At 37.2% G+C, this 19,556-nt stretch overlaps 1 protein-coding gene across 2 annotated transcripts in view; it reads right to left on the bottom strand.

The window, feature by feature from the left end:
* gtpbp3.S (GTP binding protein 3, mitochondrial S homeolog) overlaps positions 1-19,051 on the bottom strand; it is a 42,120-nt gene extending 23,069 nt beyond the window's left edge. For both annotated transcript variants that reach the window (XM_018239875.2, XM_018239876.2), the window contains exons 1-3: positions 18,823-19,051; positions 12,949-13,053; positions 5,105-5,340 (exon numbers count right to left, since the gene is read on the bottom strand). In XM_018239875.2, the coding sequence (XP_018095364.1) occupies positions 5,105-5,340; positions 12,949-13,001 (289 nt within the window). In that variant the 5' untranslated portion in view covers positions 13,002-13,053; positions 18,823-19,051. The remainder of the gene's footprint in view (positions 1-5,104; positions 5,341-12,948; positions 13,054-18,822) is intronic.
* Positions 19,052-19,556: the final 505 nt, after the last annotated feature.

Below are 19,556 nucleotides of genomic sequence, written 5' to 3'. Positions count from 1 at the left end.
GTTGTCTGTAATCATTCTCACAATCCTCTACATATGCCGCTTCTGTATTTTTCTTGGCCTGCCAGACCTGGGTTTTACAGCAACTGTGCCCGTGGCCTTCCATATCCTGTTTACATTTCTTCCAGTTGAAACGGACATTTTAAACCTCTGAGATAACTTTTTGTAGCCTTTTCTCATGATTGGATACACCTGTCTATGAAGTTCAAGGCTTAATGAGCTAATCCAACCAATTTGGTGTTGCCAGTAATCAGTATTGAGCAGTTACATGCATTCAAATGAGCAAAATTACAAGGGTACCCAAATTTTTGCACAGCCAGTTTTTCACATTTGATTTAATTTCATACAACTGAATACTGCTTCACTAAAAATCTTTGTTCAGAAAACACATTACCCATTACTCAGCTGTTGAAAATGAAATGAAAAGAAATCAAAGACTACTGTTCTCTTTTTTTGTTGAAAGTGGAGTAAATTATTATGCAGGCTGAGAGGGGTTCCCAAACTTTTTTTTATATAACTGTATGTTATAGAATTGCCAATTCAAAGCAACTTTTCATTATTTATTTTACAGTTGAATTATTTGGCTTTTTCTTCAAATTCCTTCCAGCTTTCAAATTGGGATCACTGACCCTATCTAAAAAACAAATGCTTTGCAAGGCTACACATTTATTGTTATTGCTACTGTTTATTACTCTTCCTGCTATCCAGGCCCTCTCATATTCATATTCTGGTATTATTCAAATCAGTGCATGGTTGCTAGGGTAATTTGTACCTTAGCAACCAGATCACTGAAATTGCAAACGGGACAGCTGCTGAATAAAATGATAAATAACACAAAAACAACAAATAAAAAAAGCCAGTTGCAAATGATCTCAGAATATCTCTCTGTAAATCATACTAAAAGTTAACCCAAAGTTACACAACTAACTTCACACTTTGTTTTAAATGCTCTATTTTATCTGAGATTACTGAATTTCCACATTTATCTGGACAGTCTCTAAGTAGCATATGCATTAACCAGTTGGTTCATAGACAGCACTGTTGACAGCAGCCAGCTTCCAGTTACTGATAATTCCTTCTTAAAGGGGAACTCCACAAACACATAACAAGCGTTTTGAAAAGTAAACATAATTTCAATCAACTTTGCAGTATACATCATTTAAAAAAATATACTAAAAAATATGCAAACTTTTCATGATTTTTAATGGTTTCTGACAGTTCCCTTAGCCTAGCCCCCTACTCTTCTGCTGGTCTTTCTGACTACTTTGCTGAGCTGGCTGACTACTGTTACTTTGTATCAACAGCCAGCTGTCCTTAGACTGCATCCTCCACAATTCCCTGCACATGTGATTTCAATAAGGAATGGAACATCACAGTGCAATGCATTGTGGGTTATGTAGTTCATGCATGCTGTCTATAAGCTGTGGAGAAGTTGTTACAATTTGTAACATCAGTATTTTAGTCCCTCCTTCCCTGCCAGTATTTCAAATGCAGAAAGAGAAGAACTGTTAAACAGTTGTATTTCAGCATAGAAAATTACATTTATTCATACTTTTTGAAGAAACAGGTAACTGTGATGGGAATATTAGGGGATTCTGTGTTATGTGGGCCTCATCAAATTTTGGTTTGGAAGCCAGAGTTTCCCTTTAACATAAAGTTAAGGGAGATTACACAAAACCTACAGAAAGTGATCCTGAACAACAGCCTCTGATTCTTCAAAAAGACATCAATCTAATGATAGGATATCTAAATGAAAGATCATGACACCTGCCACAGCTATATTCAGTATTTATTTGTGCATAGCAATGCAACTTAAGCTCTTTATAAGTCTTTTCCAATATGATAGAGAGACACAGCAGGAGCAGGGGATATTTTTCAAATTGGAAATCACACAAGGCCATCCCTTTAAAACAAAGGAACAGGTGGTTCTTCACTGTGTAGGTGGTTAGAAAATAATATCCCTTAATGCCTTTAATTTATTCATTTTTCAATCACCATTCAGGAGTTTGTCATAAATACAGTTGAGTATGAGTCTGTGTGATGCAAAGTTAGTAAGGGTTTTTTCCAAATGCAATAAAGTGATGCTAGCAGATGCAGGGCAAGGTTTGAACCTGACTGACACATTTTTTTCAACCCAAATAGGTTTAATCCATTCTCAAGACTTGAGACTAACCATAGCAATCAAGTGGAGCCATCTTGTGGTACACCTGATAATTACTCTAAACAAAGAATAAAGAGCTCTTTTATTTATGGCAAATAGGAAATAAAACTGAATTTAATATATTGTCAATGCTACTCTAAAAATAGGCTTTAAAGCCTGATGCCATAAAGAATTTCCACCCCAGACCCTGAAAAACATTCACGTGGTAGACTAAATAACATATTTTGGCAAAATTTCACCTGCGCTATCACAGCGCTCTCTCTCCACCCACATGTACAGAACATCAATACATTTGATCCACACAAAATATCAACTATAGCGGCACAGTAAATCTCTCATATTAACAGTCTTTCCTGTCCGAATATAGCAGCTTCTCTCTACACCAATGCTCTTTCAACAGTTCTTGACTCCTTTGCTCCTTCTACCACCCATCACAGTTGACCAGCTCAACCCAACCCTTGCACACTAGTTTAACGCTGTACCTCAGATGTAGTAGATGAGCTGTAGATCAACATTGGAGAAAGTGATGAACTGATCCTGACTTCATCCACTTTAAGTTCATGCTCTCCTGCTCAAGCTCTATCAATAGCTAAAGTACAACAATTCTCTTCTTTAATTCTTCTCTATTCACTGCAACGACTATCACATTTAAAGCACTACTTTGCCCCCCCTCCGCACCCTCCACCCATTAATGTTACTGCCTAAAATCTTGCTAATTTCTTTAAAGAAAAAAATCAATCTTATTAGACTGAACATCCCATCTGACAACAATTTCAGACAAACTTGCAGTCCACTCACATCCATTTTTCACTACTTCACCCCCACAACACTAGATGAAGTTAGCAAACTCCTAGACTGCTCAAAACCCACAACCTGCTCCCTTGACCCCATATCCTCTCGCCTCTTTTATCCAATCTTGATGCACTCTGTCCTACATTTACCCACAAATTTAACCTTTTACTCTCTACTGGTAATTTTCCATCTTTACACAAACTCCTATCCTCAAAAAAACCTTCCCTTGATCCTAACTCTCCTGGCAACTATTTCCAGTTTCCCTTCTTCCATTCGCATTCAAATTGCTTGAAAGGCTTGTTTACAAATGCCTGGTCCAGCATCTCACTCACAACTCCCTTCTCGACCCCCTGCAATCTGGCTTCCAACACACTCAACTAAGACTGCACTCACCAAAGTAACCAATGATCTTCTACTGGCAAAGTTTAAAGTAGAAGGAAAGGCTAAAATGAAGTAAGCTTTATCAGAAAGGTCTATATAAATACACCAGTAAACCCTAATGCTGCTCTGAGTCCTCTGTCAAAAGAAACACAGCATTTCTTTCCATTTATTGTGTACACATGGACTTCTGTATCAGACTTCCTGTTTTCAGCATAAACCTCCAGGGCAGGGCTTGAGCATGCTCAGTTTGCTCCTCTTCCCCTCCCTCCTCCCATCCCTGCTGTAATCTGAGCTCAGAGCTGTTTGTGAGCAGGAAGAGACTCAAGCAGGAAGTGATGTCACACCAAGCTTATATGGCAGCTTTTATCCTAAACAAACAGAGACAGAGTCTAGAGTTGTTTATTCAGGTATGGTAAAGCATTCTGCAGAATAAATATAGTGTTCTAGCTTGCAATATTGTGGTTAATCTGTTGGCAATAAACCGTCTTGGAGCTTTCCTTCTCAAGTTACCATTCGATATTCATCTTTCTAAATCTCTCCACTCCTCCTAGATAACTATCTAGTATAAGTAATTCTAAAGCAACTGGACTTGCTGTGTAATCATTGAAGACATTTCACTACTCATCCAAGCAGCTTCTTAAGTTCAACTGAAATGATGAAAAGATGATAATAATAGGAAAAAACATTGTCCGCAATAATTTTATATAGTCACTGAACATGTAATATTCTCATTCTCAGATATTGGCATTTTAACATCCATGTTTTAGAACAGTGACAACCCCAGATGCATCACATGAACAGTACTGCAAGACTTTTATTACCCACACTCTAACCTCTTACCCCATTACATTCAAACCAGACAGAACACTTCCCATCCTTAAAATATAATGTATACCAACTGGCTTCTAAATAAAAAGTCCTGTGCTTGTGAAAAGTCTTCAAATTCATAAGTAATAAAATAAAAAGATTTTTATTCGATCGTTCGAACATTTTGCGCTAAAATCCTTCGAATTCGATATTGGAAGGATTTTACTTCTAGGGTCGAATTCAAACCCTCGAAATTCGACCCTTGATAAATCTGCCTAGTGTCACACTTAAACATTTATCAGAGAATTCTGGTATTTACAAAGATAAATTTCAGTATATGTGCTAAGGAGTCAGCTCTCAGGTATCTGTATTAAAACTAGGGTACAGCAAGCAAGACTGGAGGGTTCAATGCAGGAGGAAGAATAAAGCAGCAACATTCATTCAAGGTTCAGTGATATACCAAAATGAATATGGATCCTAATTTAAATATATAGATTTGTTCAGTGAGTATAATAGAATCATCAGCAAAGTAAAAAATTCCAAGCACTTTAAATATCACATTACATTTTTCAGAATAGGTATCCAATTAATATAATTTTGATTAAAAAAAAAAAAAAAAAAAGTGAAAAGGATTTTAAATAATACTTAACCAAAACCTATACAATGTAAATTTCAAGGATGTACACTTATCATCTAACAGAATTCAGGGGTTGCAATTACTAGGCATTGCTCTAGTTATTGCAATATGAACTGCGTTTTGACCTTCTGAGATTATTAGATATAAATATACAAAATATTCTCTTTCAGATCTCAATATAGATTCCTGCAAGCTTAATATTACATCACATATTTCTGAAACATAAGTTTTCTTATGAGTTTTGGAAATTGGTAGCATTCATAACGCCTTTGTATCCAGAAATAATTGTTATCTGAAACCAGATATTCAGTAGATAAATGTAGACTCACCTGCAAACCATACTACCAGTCCTCTGTCCAAGAGCTCTCCAGTTGCAGGGCACAAAAGAGATGTTAGAGTGACTCTTCTGGGTGAAGGCAGCTGCTTCCAACCTGTAAGAAGCCGCAAAGCATCACCACTAGCAGGTCCACTTGTCCGGATCACGGACACACCACATTTCCCATGACCAGAAGATAGGGCAAATATAGTATCTCTGACAACACTATGGTGTCTCCTCTTGAACAAACTGCAAAACAACAATCAATGTAAGCCATTAATATTGACAACATATAAACAATTTAATTACGTGTCTATAGATACTGTTTATCATATGAAATATTTAGCATTATCACCCAATAACAAAAACAACGATCCAATTTAATGATAATAATAAAAACAAGAATATTAACAACAACAATAAGCTATTCATTACACATTCCTTTCAGCTTATATGTGACAGAATTTCTGATTGGTACACTAGTTTTGCTTGGCAACTAAGACTTAAAAAAACATAATATGCACAAATTCCACAAAAAAATTACTTTGTATTTATTGTGTGTTAAGTTTATATCCATTTTAACCCTTCAGGCCTTATTTAAGATGCTGGGAGCATGGAACAAGTGCAAGAAAGGAGCACAAAGCATCAAGATTTTGGACTTTGCATTTTGGGGACTGTGGGTTTGTTTGCGGCTCTGTGTGCTTGAAATAACAGGGCCTATTATAATTTCCAGTTTGTATCGGCCAATTTTTGATGTCCTGGTCAGGAAAAACTCAACCTGTGCCTCATCCTAACCTGCACTCAACCCTAACCCACAAAATGTTTTTCCATTGTAGGACCCGCACCCGACCCTAACCCACAAAATGTTTCCATTGTAGGACCCACAGAAGTCACCAATACAGTATTTTCATAGCAACCATGTATTGATTTGAATAAGAGACTGCAATATGAATAGGAGAGGGCCTGAAATAGAAAGAAGAGTAATAAAAATTAGTAATAACAATACATTTGTAGCCTTACAGTGAATTTGTTTATTTGTTCCTATAAAAAAAACAAATAAATAAAAATCTTGATTAAGTCCATGGGGGGTTAAAGATTCTAATTGGCATATCCACCAAACCTAACATTTATGTAATAACTGTTTCCTCCACACCAAGGCATATTAACCTGCTCCAATACAAAAAAAAAACCCTCAAATCTGTTTACAAAGAGCAGATTTATTGTGTGGCGTAAAAAATGGCAGAATAATTTGCCACACATCACCAGGCATCGCTGTGTAAAAACGGAGTCATTTTTTTATGTGCTTTCTCTTTGAGCAACCTCCACTAGAACTTACATACAAAGGTCTGAAGTGGTGTAAAATAACAGTGGCAAATTGCAAGATTGTATGGCGTAAATAAAGCACGACTTTATTTTACACTATTTTTTTCTGCAAATTTTATTTAACAAATCATAATAAATTGGCCCCTAATTGTTCCTTTTCTACAAAATGTTTGGAAAGCAGTAACTTGATATTTCCCTTCCTAATGGTAGATCAATGTTTTGATACACATGTTCAAGTCTCTAATGTGGTCTCACCAACATAGAGTATTTACTGAAGCCCAAACCTGAGTACGGGTTGAGTTTTTCCTGACCCGGACATCACTAGTGTCCATGACTTGACAAAGGTGCTTGGAAGCACCAAAACGTTGCAATTTATCTGGGCCTGTGTGATATAAATGTAATTACAATATATATATATATATACACACACACATACACACACATATATGTGTGTCTGTATATAGGACTTCAAAGGACTTCTTGGATTTGTCTATATATCTGCAGATCTTTTCTTCCATGTTCCATTTTTGTTTTTGGTGGTTGCACCCAGGCACCGTTGAATTTCACTTGACTGGAGTGCTGGACAGATGTGCAAATGATCTACTACTAAAATATAATGCTGTCTGATAAAGCATGAATGTGCTCTAGTGAAGCCTCGCTTACAGCCCTGTCTAGCACCCTTTTTCAGTCCAAAGTAAGAGAACGTAGTCTACTTTACATTACAGGATATCTTTATTGCAACATTTACTGTAGTCTTAACAAAGGTCACATAGAGGAAAAACAGAACTTAAAAAAACAAATCTTGATCAAATCACAAAAATATTTTGATTGTAAATCATAACAACGAAGTTCATGACACCCTCTCAAAAAAATCTTCCGGAAATGTTAAAGAAGCAAAGGTCAGAGATTAGACATAATTCTAAGTCAATGAAAGGAAATCCTTTGATTACTTAAAAAGTAAGATTTTTTCACTTAAATGTCCTCCATCTCAAAAAAGAAACAATGAACAATCATGTGTGTTAGTTAAAAAAAAATGTTTATATACTAGAAATGCTTCTCACAGCTAACCCAAATTGTGTGGTATTAGTACTACAGCTTAGATAGATGATAGATAGTGAAAGAGAACGAGAGATAGATGGAGATATAGATATATATATATATATATATATATATATATATATATCATCCAGTGCTACACTGATGTTTTTTGGATTTTAAGTCATGGGGAAAGCAAAAGAATTGTTAAAGGATCTTCGGCAAAAGGTAGTTGAACTCTATAAAACAGGGAAGGGATACAAGAAAATAACAAAGGAATTGAGAATGGCAATCAGGACTGTTAAAACTCTAATTAAGAAGTGGAAAATTAGGGGTTCTGTTGAAACCAAACCACGGTCAGGTAGACCAACTAAAATTTCAGCCACAACTGCCAGAAAAATTGTTCAGGATGCAAGGAAAACCACACAGATAACTTCAGGTGAAATACAAAGAATACTGGAGGAAAATGTGCACTCTTCAGCCCAGAAGCTGCTCATGGGACATACTTGGACATTCCAACATGACAATGATCCAACACAAGGCCAAGTCAACCGGTCATTGGCTACAGCTCAATAAAGTTAAAGTGATACTGACACTAAAAAATGAATTGTAGCATATGAATGTACATTAAATGTTACCTATAGGTCATGTTGATCATTTTTTGCTGAGAGATTTGTTTTTGTATATAATTGTTAGTTGAAGTTCCTAAGCCTGACTCTCTGACACTGACTTTGCCAACCTGACTGTCCCATCTCAGCCTGTTAGTTACAGTTTCTAATGCTAACGGACTCCTGCTGCACAAATATGGCAGCCCCCTCATACAGGAACATGGGGGATCAGACAGGTAATGTAAAAGCATCATGCAAATACTTTATGGCAAAGTTAGAAGTAGCTTGCAAAGCCAATATTATAATAGATGTAAAAAAAAGTTTAATTTCAGGTGTCAGTATCTCTTTAAGGATCTGGAGTGGCCATCTCAGTCTCCTGACCTCAATATCATTGAGCCACTCTGGGGAGACCTCAAAAGTGCAGTTCATGCAACACAGCCCAAAAACTTATGGGAACTGGAGGCTTTTTGCCAGGAATGAGCAGCTTTACAGTCTGAGAAGATAAAGAGCCTCATCCACACTTACCACAAAGGACTGCAAGCTGTCATTGATGTTAATGGGGGCAATACGTGGTATTTAGAACTGGGGTATGTAAACTTTTGATCAGGGTCATTTGGGTAGTTTGTGTAGTGATTATGATTTACAAAGAGTAAACACAGCGGTTTGACAATAAATGGCTTCAGCCAACCACTAACCATGAGTAAAAGAAAAGTCTGTGGGGTATATTTATCAAAGAGTGAAGTTAATAGTGAAGTTCCGCCACTAGAGTGAAATTCCGCCACTCCATTCATTTCTATGGGATTTTTATAGGTGTATTTATCAAAGGGTGAACTTTCACTTTCACCCATTGATAAATATGCCTTTCAAAATCCCATAGAAATGAATGGAGAGTGGCGGAATTTCACTCTAGTGGCGGAACTTCACTATTTGATAAATTTACCCCTTTGTGTTATCATTCATATTCTCTGAAAAATGGTTAAGAAATCATAAATTCTGCCAGGGTATATAAACATATGAACACAACAGTATATATATAAGTTCAAATTGGACCAGCACATCATCACTCATATGGAAAAATATGGGTGATGATTTAATAAAATCATTGTAAAATACAAGTGGAGTGCTGGTCCAATTTGAACTTTGTATGATAACCTTTGACCAAGCACCCACCACAGGACCAAGACAGAGTGCGGGTACTTTTTGAAACAGTATATATATATATATATATATATATATATATATATATATCTATATATCTATATATCTATATATTTTTTTTTTTCCACATCACAGTGCCTCCAACGTTTCGGCCCGCCTTGGGGCGCCTCACTGTGATGTGAAAAATAAAACACTTTTGATATTTGAAAAACAGTGTGCTGGTCCTTTGCAAATTCATTTATATATCGTTTTGACCAAGCACCTGGAAGGTGGATCATGTGTGTGATGGTATCACATAATAAATCAACCCTCGAAGTAAAATCCTTCTAATTCGAGTATTGAATTAGAAGGATTTTGTGCAAATCCTACGATCGATCGAAGTAAAAATCTATCGAACAATTCAAAGGATTTTAATCGATCGAAGGATTTTACTTTGATCAAAAAAAGCTTAGAAAACTGTTGGGGAAGGTCCCCATAGGCTAACATTGTACCTCGGTAGGTTTAAACTGCCGAAGTATGTAGTTGAAGTTTTTTTTAAAGAGACAGTACTTCTACTATCGAATGTTTGAATAGTCAAACATTTTTTACTTCGAATCATTCTAATCAAAGTCAAAGTCCGTAGTAGCTTATTTGATGGTCAAAGTACCCAAAAAAATACTTCAAAAATCAAAGTTTTTTTCATTCGAATCCTTCACTCGAGCTTAGTAAATGTGCCCCTAACTGTAACAGGAAAAAGTGTGGAAACAAAAGACTAACTCGGCTCATATAACCCAACATGTATGTGTGCTCTTGGTTTGTTTGTGTGCACCGTGGGGCGACCTTTAGCTTTTAACATTTTCTATTTAAGATTACCCAATGGCACATACTACTAAAAAAGTATATTATTATGAAAATGGTTTATTTACAGGAAGTATGGTTTTATATATGAGCTGTTCTATGCCAGATATTCTTATGGAGACCTACATTGTTTGGGGGTATAGTTTTCCTTTAACAATGCTTTGTAGAATCCCTCAATATATTTTTAATTACAGTTTTAATTACAGCAGATCATCAGAGTCTATTCCCTGGGCCTTTCATTTGTTCACTGTCCTGTTTAAAAAATGAAATGGTAAAAAAACAAGTGAGAGAATCAAAACCTGTTAGATCAGCTTATTCAGGTAAAAACCACCATATTCACTTAAGAAACTAAGAGCTACTTGGCCAGATCATATTTGGAATGAACCAAAAATATTTTAACAGAAAGAACAAATTGGAACTGGAGTTACTAAATACAGACTTACTGAAAGCTTTAACTGCAAACATTGGCATAACTAGATGTTACTGGGCCCCACAGCAAATTCGTTTTAGGGCCCCAAACATATCCAGAGGTTATCCTGTTCTACCAATAGATATTGAAATTGCTCATTATTTGGGCCTCATGGGGCCCCCTAAAACTCCTGGGCCCCCCTGCACCCGCAGGGTCTGCTTCCTCTGTAGTTACGCCCCTGACTGCAAAGCATATAATCTTCCACTGGGAGGGTGGATTTACTCATACAAATGCTTTGCTGTGTCCTTAAAGCCTTGAGATTTTTTTTACTTTCTACTGAAACATTTCCTTAAGCCCAACCCTTTATCCAACCACAAAATGTTAAGGCAGTTACCACCGAAAACCTATATTTTTTCTCTGCCAATGGGAGTCCATCATTGGCCTACTTCAGCACAATAAATCAAGGCTTAAAGGAAAGCTTAAATTGGGAATCTAGCCGAATCCCCTGGCATTAAAGAGAGTATCCAGTCCAATGGCACAGCGGCAGATTTCATGCATTTAGCTTACTGCATTTTCAGGTGTTGCAAAGCCCCCAAATTACCCCTTGTCATTTCCCAACTGTGAATGAAGGCATGGATGTCATATTTCCTGGTGGAGGAATAATCCTACAGTGTGCACAAAAAAAAAGAACTACGCAATAGTGATAATATAACAAGTAATTTATTAAAGGAGACATATAGTATAACTAATCAACGTTATAGGCCAGTGTCTAACTTGCGGCCCCCTACCATGTGTAAGATGTAAAAGGTATCAATGCAGGGGGCAGCTAATTTCTTCAGTGTTTACACCTCAAATTTAGACAGTAAGCTCCTGCACTATTCAAAGGCCTGGACTGTTCACACCTCAGACCAAGACTGTAAGTGCCCATATTCTTCACCTGTTCACAACTCAGACAAACTGCTGAAGGGGCACCAGCTTTGTGTCACTGTATGTAGTGCAGTATGAACTGTTCATCTTAGTGGCCTGATAGGTTTCTCTGTCTCCTGCTCTACTCTGCCCTCCCTATGCTCACTATGTGTGCAATACTCTGCTCAGCCTGTGCTCCCAGGGTGTGCCATAATCTGCATGGCCTGTGCTCCCAGAGTGTGCCATACTCTGCCAGGTCTGTGCTCCCAGGGTGTTCCATACTCTGCCCGGCCTGTGCTCCCAGGGTGTGCCATACTCTGTCCCGCCTGTGCTCCCAGGGTGTGCCATACTCTGCCCTCCCTGTGCTACCAGGGTGTGCCATAATCTGCCTGCCCTGTGCTCCCAGAGTGTGCCATACACTGCCCATCCTACTCTGCCTGTGGGACAAAAGCCTGGTGGGGGTTTGTTCTGGCAGTTTGTTAGCATTTGGAAATTGTTGTTAGGGGACCTTATCCACAAGACAAGGGAGGAGGAGGTGGAATATGGGTTTAAGGGTCTTAATATGACTAACCTGATATCCCTGCCGCAAACACCAACCATTTGGGTTTTTTTTGGTGTGCTACCACTATTAATGTGGACATGTTATTGTGATAACATGGGTGTGATTTAAAGTGGTTGCGGTTCAAAAAAATTTATAATTAAATAATAAATAAAATATGGGGCTGGTTTCACTTTGGGCTAAAAATAATATTTTTTTTAAAAATGGCCCGGTTTTGGAGGTCTGTATAGATCTGCAGCTATACATGCCTCAAATGTGGGGTGAGCGTGTCATAATAGTCCCTGCCAAAAGCAGAGTAGGAGTGGAATAGCCAATTATAGACCTGCAGTCACACAAGCAAAGACAGGCTTCAGTTTCCTATCAGGTCAGCCTAGCTGCTGATTGGTTCCTATCCTAAAGTGCAGCGTGCTGATTGCTGCTGGCTCTACAGCAGAGCCTGGAAAAGGCGGCAGCAGGAAGTGGAACAGATGGGTGGGACTGGTAGGGTTTATGCAGAAATCTTCAATAAGCAAGTATTTTTACAGTCTCAACCTCAAATATTTTCACAAATCACTTTTTTTTAACAAAAGCAAAACCTCAAATGCAAAATCTTGCCACCTAAAAGCGGCTGAGATGCCAAACATGTATGCATTAAAGTTGATTTTGGAGTTTTTATCTTACTATTTTTCTGTCACTCCTGATTTTTCAGCCTTATTGGAAATAACTGGAAAATGCAAACTTAATTTGTGATCAAGGGTTTTACTGTGACTTTAAATGATTTAGCCATTGGGGGGGGGAAATATCACAATCAAGTTTTGTCTGAATATATTTTTTTCCATGATACCATGAAAATTTATAAAATTAGCCAATAAATGTAATGTATATAAAGGGTTGCCTCATTACAAGTAAAAAAAATATTCTTAATTGCAATGTAAACAACAGTGAAAACTAGATAGAAAAACCAAAAAGGCTTCCCTGATGCTAACAAAGGATGAAAATGGTTTGTTACTTGGAAGCAAATAAAGAATACCATTTTTACTGACCTGAAAGAGACAGAGGTCAGACACTTCCCGGCAAACACCATTTCAGCCTGCATCAGCCTTTTCTTATTATTAGTTTTACCTTCTTTGCTTATTAATATTCATGATCTGAAAAAACAAACCAGTAAAGATTACTATTTGAAACAGATGTTATTAAGCATATTTGAGAAAATAATTCCTTTATTTATAGTTACATAATTATACATAGTAATATTATATATAAAATATATAAACATATAGTAGAGGGCTTATGCACAAACTTATATAATCACATGCCTGGGTGAAAATCAGAAAATACATTATATGAAAAAAAAATGATGATGGATACCATGAACTTAAATATTATAGACTTGTTTATTAGACGTTCCACTCCTCACCAGGGAACTTTATCAAGATACAACGTACTCATAAAATTGCTCATAAAACACCCACCATTTATATGACATATTTAAAAAACATAATACAGTGTGTGTATGTATGTGTGTATAATATATATATATATATATATATATATATATATATATATATATATATACACACACACACACACATATATAGTATTATATATGGTACAGGTTATATATGGTATCCGGAAACCCGTTCTCCATAGATCTCCGAATTACAGGAAGGCTGTTTCCCATAGACTCCATTTAATGCAAATGATACATAAGTTCCTTTTTCTCTGTAATAATAAAAGAATACCTTGCACATGATCCAAACTAAGATATAATTAATCCCTACTGGATACAGAAGCAGCCTATTGGGTTTATTTAATGTTTACATGATTTTCTAGTAGACTTTAAGGTAAAAAGAATAGGGATACACTGAATCCACTATTTTGGATTCGGCAGAACCCCCGAATCCTTTGCGAAAGATTCAGCCGAATTTGCATAAGCAAATTAGGGGTGGGAAGGGAAAAACATTACTTCCTTGTTTTCTGATAAAAAGGTATGCATTGCCCATCCCTAATTTGCATATGCAAATTAGGATTTGGTTCAGCAGAGCAGAAGGATTCTGAAACGAATTCTGGATTTAGGATTATGTGCTGTAAATGGACTGTATGGGAAATGAAAGCACTGCGTATCTTGACAGCACTATATAAATAAATGATGATGATGGTCCCTCCTGTAATTCAGAGCTTTCTGAACAATGGGTTTGCAGATAAGAGACCTCATAATGTAATATTATATACGTGTTGTGATAAGCTGCTTGCCTGTACATGCAATTTTTGGGGGAATTACCTAGGCAGGTAGGCAAGTTTAGAGTAGGATCAGGAGCATAAAGAGAGGGACACCAGGCCTTCAGGCTTATTTAGGCAAGGCAACTCTTTTCAACAAGATATTGGCATACAGGAACACAGTTCATTAGCGGTTTAACAGCACACATTCATCATTTTTCCTCACACTGGGGTTCTCACCATATAGGATGGCTTTCACACAATATTTTGGGCTTCTCACTAAGCCCTGCTGACTCTCCCATCCAGGGATATAAATTCACCAGCCTCACCTTCTAGCTTTCCTCGAACAGTTTTGACTCGGTCACCTGGTCACGTCTCCCTCTGCTCCTAGCAGCAGCAGGCAGCACCCAGGCCCTCTGGGAGTTCCTAACACAGACAAGTAACTTTCCTGTCCCATACACTGTTCAGAGAGAGCTTCCTAACTCTCTCATTAGAATTAAATACCTTTCCACAGGACAGCCTTTCTGCTGAAAGTTATCTCCATTATGCAAACGGACATGTGGAATGGAGTGTCTGACTTGCCTATTCCTTTAAGAACCCTATAGGTTCCAGGATCTGACAACTAAAGCATTTGAACAGAGAAAGCCTTCTCTGTTTAGTAATGCTTTTTCTGGAGCTTACCTCTCTCTCCTACTGGGGAGAAATTAAAGGAAAAACACACCTTTTTCTTCTTCTCTGTGGTCACTCTACCACAGTGTGTATATATTATTTATTTGTGTATATATATATATATATATATATATATATATATATATATATATATATATATATTTTTTTTTTTTTTTTTAACATTTAGTAAAAAGAGACCCTTTTAGTTACAAAGTTTGTACAAAATATACATAAGCTGACGAGCCCCGCCAAGGCAGTGTCCATGCGTCAGTCCTAAGTGATAAAAGAGAGTATTATCCATTAGGCGGGGGTTGCGAGAGCAAGCATGTATATCAAGCTATACCCATGTGCACCCAATGAAAAAAAGGGATGAGCTGCCGATGAATCCAAACTAACCTAAGGCCTAGGTTATTATGTATTATGGGGAGGTGGCTTTCTCCTCAATGCTTGCTCTCCCAACCCTTCGCCTAATGGTGTCTTTGGAGGAGATCATACTAAATAAAGTGAAAATCAGGTATTGTCTTTCTCCACCCAAAGATAATGCTCTCTATCTATCAAGCCATACCCATGTGCACTCAATAAAAAAAGGAATGAGCGGTATTTCATTGATATCAGCACCATACCACCAACGTCTTCAGAGGGACTGAGCGCACATGAACATGCACACAAGAGGTGCATGCTCTGGGTGCTGAAAAAAAAACAAACAATGTAGAAAAACATTGGGGGGGATCGAACATTTGACTAAGTCCCTACAGGGAACTGAAACTCCGGTCTCCCTACATCTGAAAAGAGCAAGCTGGAGTTGGAAGCCTGGCATGAAACACCATGCAGAAATTGCATTATTATGTGGATAAACTCAAATATAACTGCAAAAATCACTCTCTCCTAATGGAAAAGCAGCAATGTTTTATTTTAACAGTACAGTTCCAACAAGCTTTCCAAAGCTGCACCACGAGTGAAAATCCATCAGAACGGTATAGATATGTATGGAACTTACCTTCTGTTCGTTTTTTTTCTGCACTCTTTTTAGCCTATTTTTGTGTTATTTCTACTCTACTCATTTGCTTTTTCTCTGTTGACACAGACATGACATGCTTTCCTCTTCTGCTTTTCCCTTCTAGTATTCCAGATTTCAGCCATGCCTACCCCATTTTCCTTCCTTTTCTCTCTTCTCCACACCACTTATCATTTTTCTCCCAACTTCGCCTTTCAATTCTTTAATTTATCAGCATCAGCCTGCACTAGTGGGTGTGCTTTACACAGGGAGTCGTGTACCAAAGTGACCCAAACAAGAAGCAAAAGTGTATATGTCAATGTGTGCTTTGTAAAGGTGCACAGATTTATTAGAAAATTACTGCCTCTTCTTGTAAGCATAAGATCTTTTCGTACGCTGCAAATTTGATACAAAAATTAATGCTCTCTTCTTTTTAATAGTGAAAACAGGATCTGCATTGTACAGAGTTGAAACTCAAGTATAATAGAAATCAAGTTTTAATAGAATACAAAAGTTTTTTAGACTTTGGGCCAAATTCAGTTCAACAGTGAAAACATCAATTTGGTTCCAAATCTTCCCACAGGCTTTAATGAAATGTTATAAGAACCAACATTTTGGCTATAGAAATGTAGCAAATTCTAACCTACAGAAACAATGGTGTAACCATTTCAAAAGACATGTGCGCAAAAAAAAAGTAAGTCAAATTCCTGGTTGTCTGTATTAAAGGTATGGGACCGGTTATCCAAAATATTCAGGACCTGGAGTTATTCAGATAAGGGATCTTTTCGTAATTTGGATCACCATACCTAAAGTCTACTGAAAAATAATTTAAATATTAAACCCCAAAGGGCTGTTTTGCTTCCAATAAGGGTTAATTTTAATTAGGAACAAAAAAAAAAAAAAATTGTAATTACATGATGAAAAAGAACTCTATGGGAGATTCCCATAATTCAGAATCTTTCTGGATAGTGGGTTTTGAGATAACATGTTAAATACCTGTATAACACAAAAATAGAAGTGTTACCACACTCTTAAGGTCATGTGCAAAAACATAGTATTTATTCAAAACTTTCACTAACAAAAAAGTAATGAAGTTCACTAGCAGAAATGAGAAGCTAGATATAACTGTATGAAGCAATTCTATGCTTTTACCAATTCATGATTGAGAAGAAAAAAAAAAAACACTTTAAGGACTCTAAAGACAGCCTAACACAGGCTGATCTCACCCCCTTCCAAGAAAGGGAGTTGCTGTCATGAGACAAATGGAGATTCTGGTTTGTCTTAAAGGGGACCAAAAAAAAAAAAAAATTCCAAATCCTATTTTTCATGTTAGTCAAGCAAAATTAAACTGTATAAATTATTTGAAACGTATTTCCATCAATCTGGGAACTCAGACTTATAGCAGGCAGGAGCCATTTTGAGGACATTGTTATTAAGGCAAGCCTTGCATCATCTCAGAATCTTGTTTGTGCCCCAGAATGGGGGACCTGATGTCCATCCCCATGCCCTGGCTACACACAATTAAATGGTTAAGAGAAAAGGGGAATTTGGGGAGAGCAGTGACATCTGGGAAGTGCTGAATGGAAAGTGAAAGTAATTGCTTGCCGCGCCTCTATGCCTAAGGCATAGAGGAGGAGCGCCAATATTTGATTGGCTGCTGAGATTTTTTAAACAAGTTTACAACAGCTATGAACGCTTTAATAGAAAAATGAATTTGGATTTCATGTTTAAAAAGGACTTTTATTATACAGATTTGTATGTCTGGGTGACAGGTCCACTTTAACATAGTATTTATTTTTCTTTCTTTCTGTGATCTGCAGTAGACAACACACAGCAGAGGGGGTTGAGGCCGGTGGTTTATTAAAACTAAATGCTAACAAAGGCCAAGCAAGGCAAGTACATTATTCTAATAACCTCCGTTTATAAGTGTGAGTTGCATGTAAGTCAGATGTTTATAACCCGAGGACTCCCTGTATATCTTAAAGTATTTTAATTTAAAAAAAAATAAATAAAAAAAAAAAAAAAAAATATCAAGAATTTCCACAGGGATTCACAGCATTGCATAAGTGGCTGGAGGCAAAAGAACAGATCCAATGCTAGTCAAATACCTGGTTGTCTGTATTAAAGGTATGGGTCTTGTTATCCAAAATATTCAGGACCTGGTGTTTTTCAGATAAGGGATCACCATACCTATACTCTAATGAAAAATGATTTAAACATTAAAACCCAAAGGACTGTTTTGCTTCTACTAAGGATTAATTTTAGTTTGGAACAAGAACAAGGTACAATTATTACTTAGAAAAAATATTTCTTGATGAAAAAGGCAGCTACCCTCAGTTTTCCTGGCAAATTGGTCTTTTTAGTTGATGGTAAATTCGTACGATCGTTCTGAGAAGATAGTGGTCTCCCGATCAGGATCTTATCTTTTAAAAATCTCAACATCTATGGCCAGCTTAAGCACCCAGTTGATTACCAGGGGCACAAAACACACTCAAACATGGAAAATTTAAGGAAGGTTGGCTGCATCAAAAACACTGCCTTGAGTGGCACAGGGGCCAGGATCACTGCTGCACACATGTACATAATGAGCACGCTGGGGCACACACTCTTTATAAACATGCGTGTGTGTGTGTGTGTGTGTGCTCCAACATTGCCACCTGCACACAGAACTACCTCTTAGTGCTGGGGACACAAAGTGCACACAATGGTGCTTTTCTTAAAACAAATACAAATGTTACTGTACTTAGCCCTCACCTCCAGCTGGGGAAACAATACTTGGGTAATAGGTGTCCTTCAATACAGCAAATAGAATATTAACCTGTAAAAGCTTGGTACATCCAAATTAACCCACATTTATGAGCACAGAGTCCAAAGGCACCTTGAAAATGAGAGCACGGGATCAAATGCATCTTTATTCTGATTAAAACAAACTGCTTAGTGTGAAGCAAAACCTTGAGGTAGATAAATATCAGTGAGTAACTCTACCAATATGTATTTGCCATACAATTACTAATTGCTAACAATGATCACAGCTCACCTTGTATAGAACCCAGTTCACCCAACCCCTTCTCAAGCTGGCACCCCTGCCACAGTCTCAAACGTTGTTTCACCTAAGCTTCCACGCATTTAGTCCCTGACTTTTCTTTCTTTGCTGCTAGCTGCAGTGCCAGTTTCCCATGATCAATGTTTCACTACTTCCTTAGCCATGCGGTGCATACAACCGTGAGGCTCACAGCACAGCTTCTTCCGGGTTCAGCGTTCTATAGCTTCTGACACTCCTTATATGGAGAACAATCCCAGAACGCTTTGCAAATTTAAAGACACATTGTACATATTTCTCAATAGTCACACATGCAGGTCAAGGCGCATGTTTACTAACATTGGAGATAAATATATATTGAATGTTAGTAAATATGCCCCTAAATAATATAAAAAAGTTAAAAAAACATAAAACCAACACACAAGTAATGACACTTACAATGCCATACAGCATCTGCAACCTGCAAAAATGTTTTAAACTATGTCTGTTCATCCATACAACCATAGTTGATAAAGCATCTAGAACTGAATTACCAAGTATTCCTCTGGAATATTCATATTCTATTCACCATCTCTAACTGTATATTTGTATCAGGGCTGGAACAAGGGGTAGGCAATGGCATATGCCTAGGGCACTCTAGATTTTGCTGCTAACATCAGTAAAAGCTAATATAGCATAAGATTTCTACGTAACTGTTAAACATTAATTGCTTGCCTGATGATCACCATTAG

The sequence above is a fragment of the Xenopus laevis genome, chromosome 1S, assembly GCF_017654675.1.
Source record: "Xenopus laevis strain J_2021 chromosome 1S, Xenopus_laevis_v10.1, whole genome shotgun sequence".
NCBI lineage: Eukaryota > Metazoa > Chordata > Amphibia > Anura > Pipidae > Xenopus > Xenopus laevis.
Note: the sequence above shows the minus strand (reverse complement) of the source record. Positions and strands in the feature narration are given on the sequence as shown.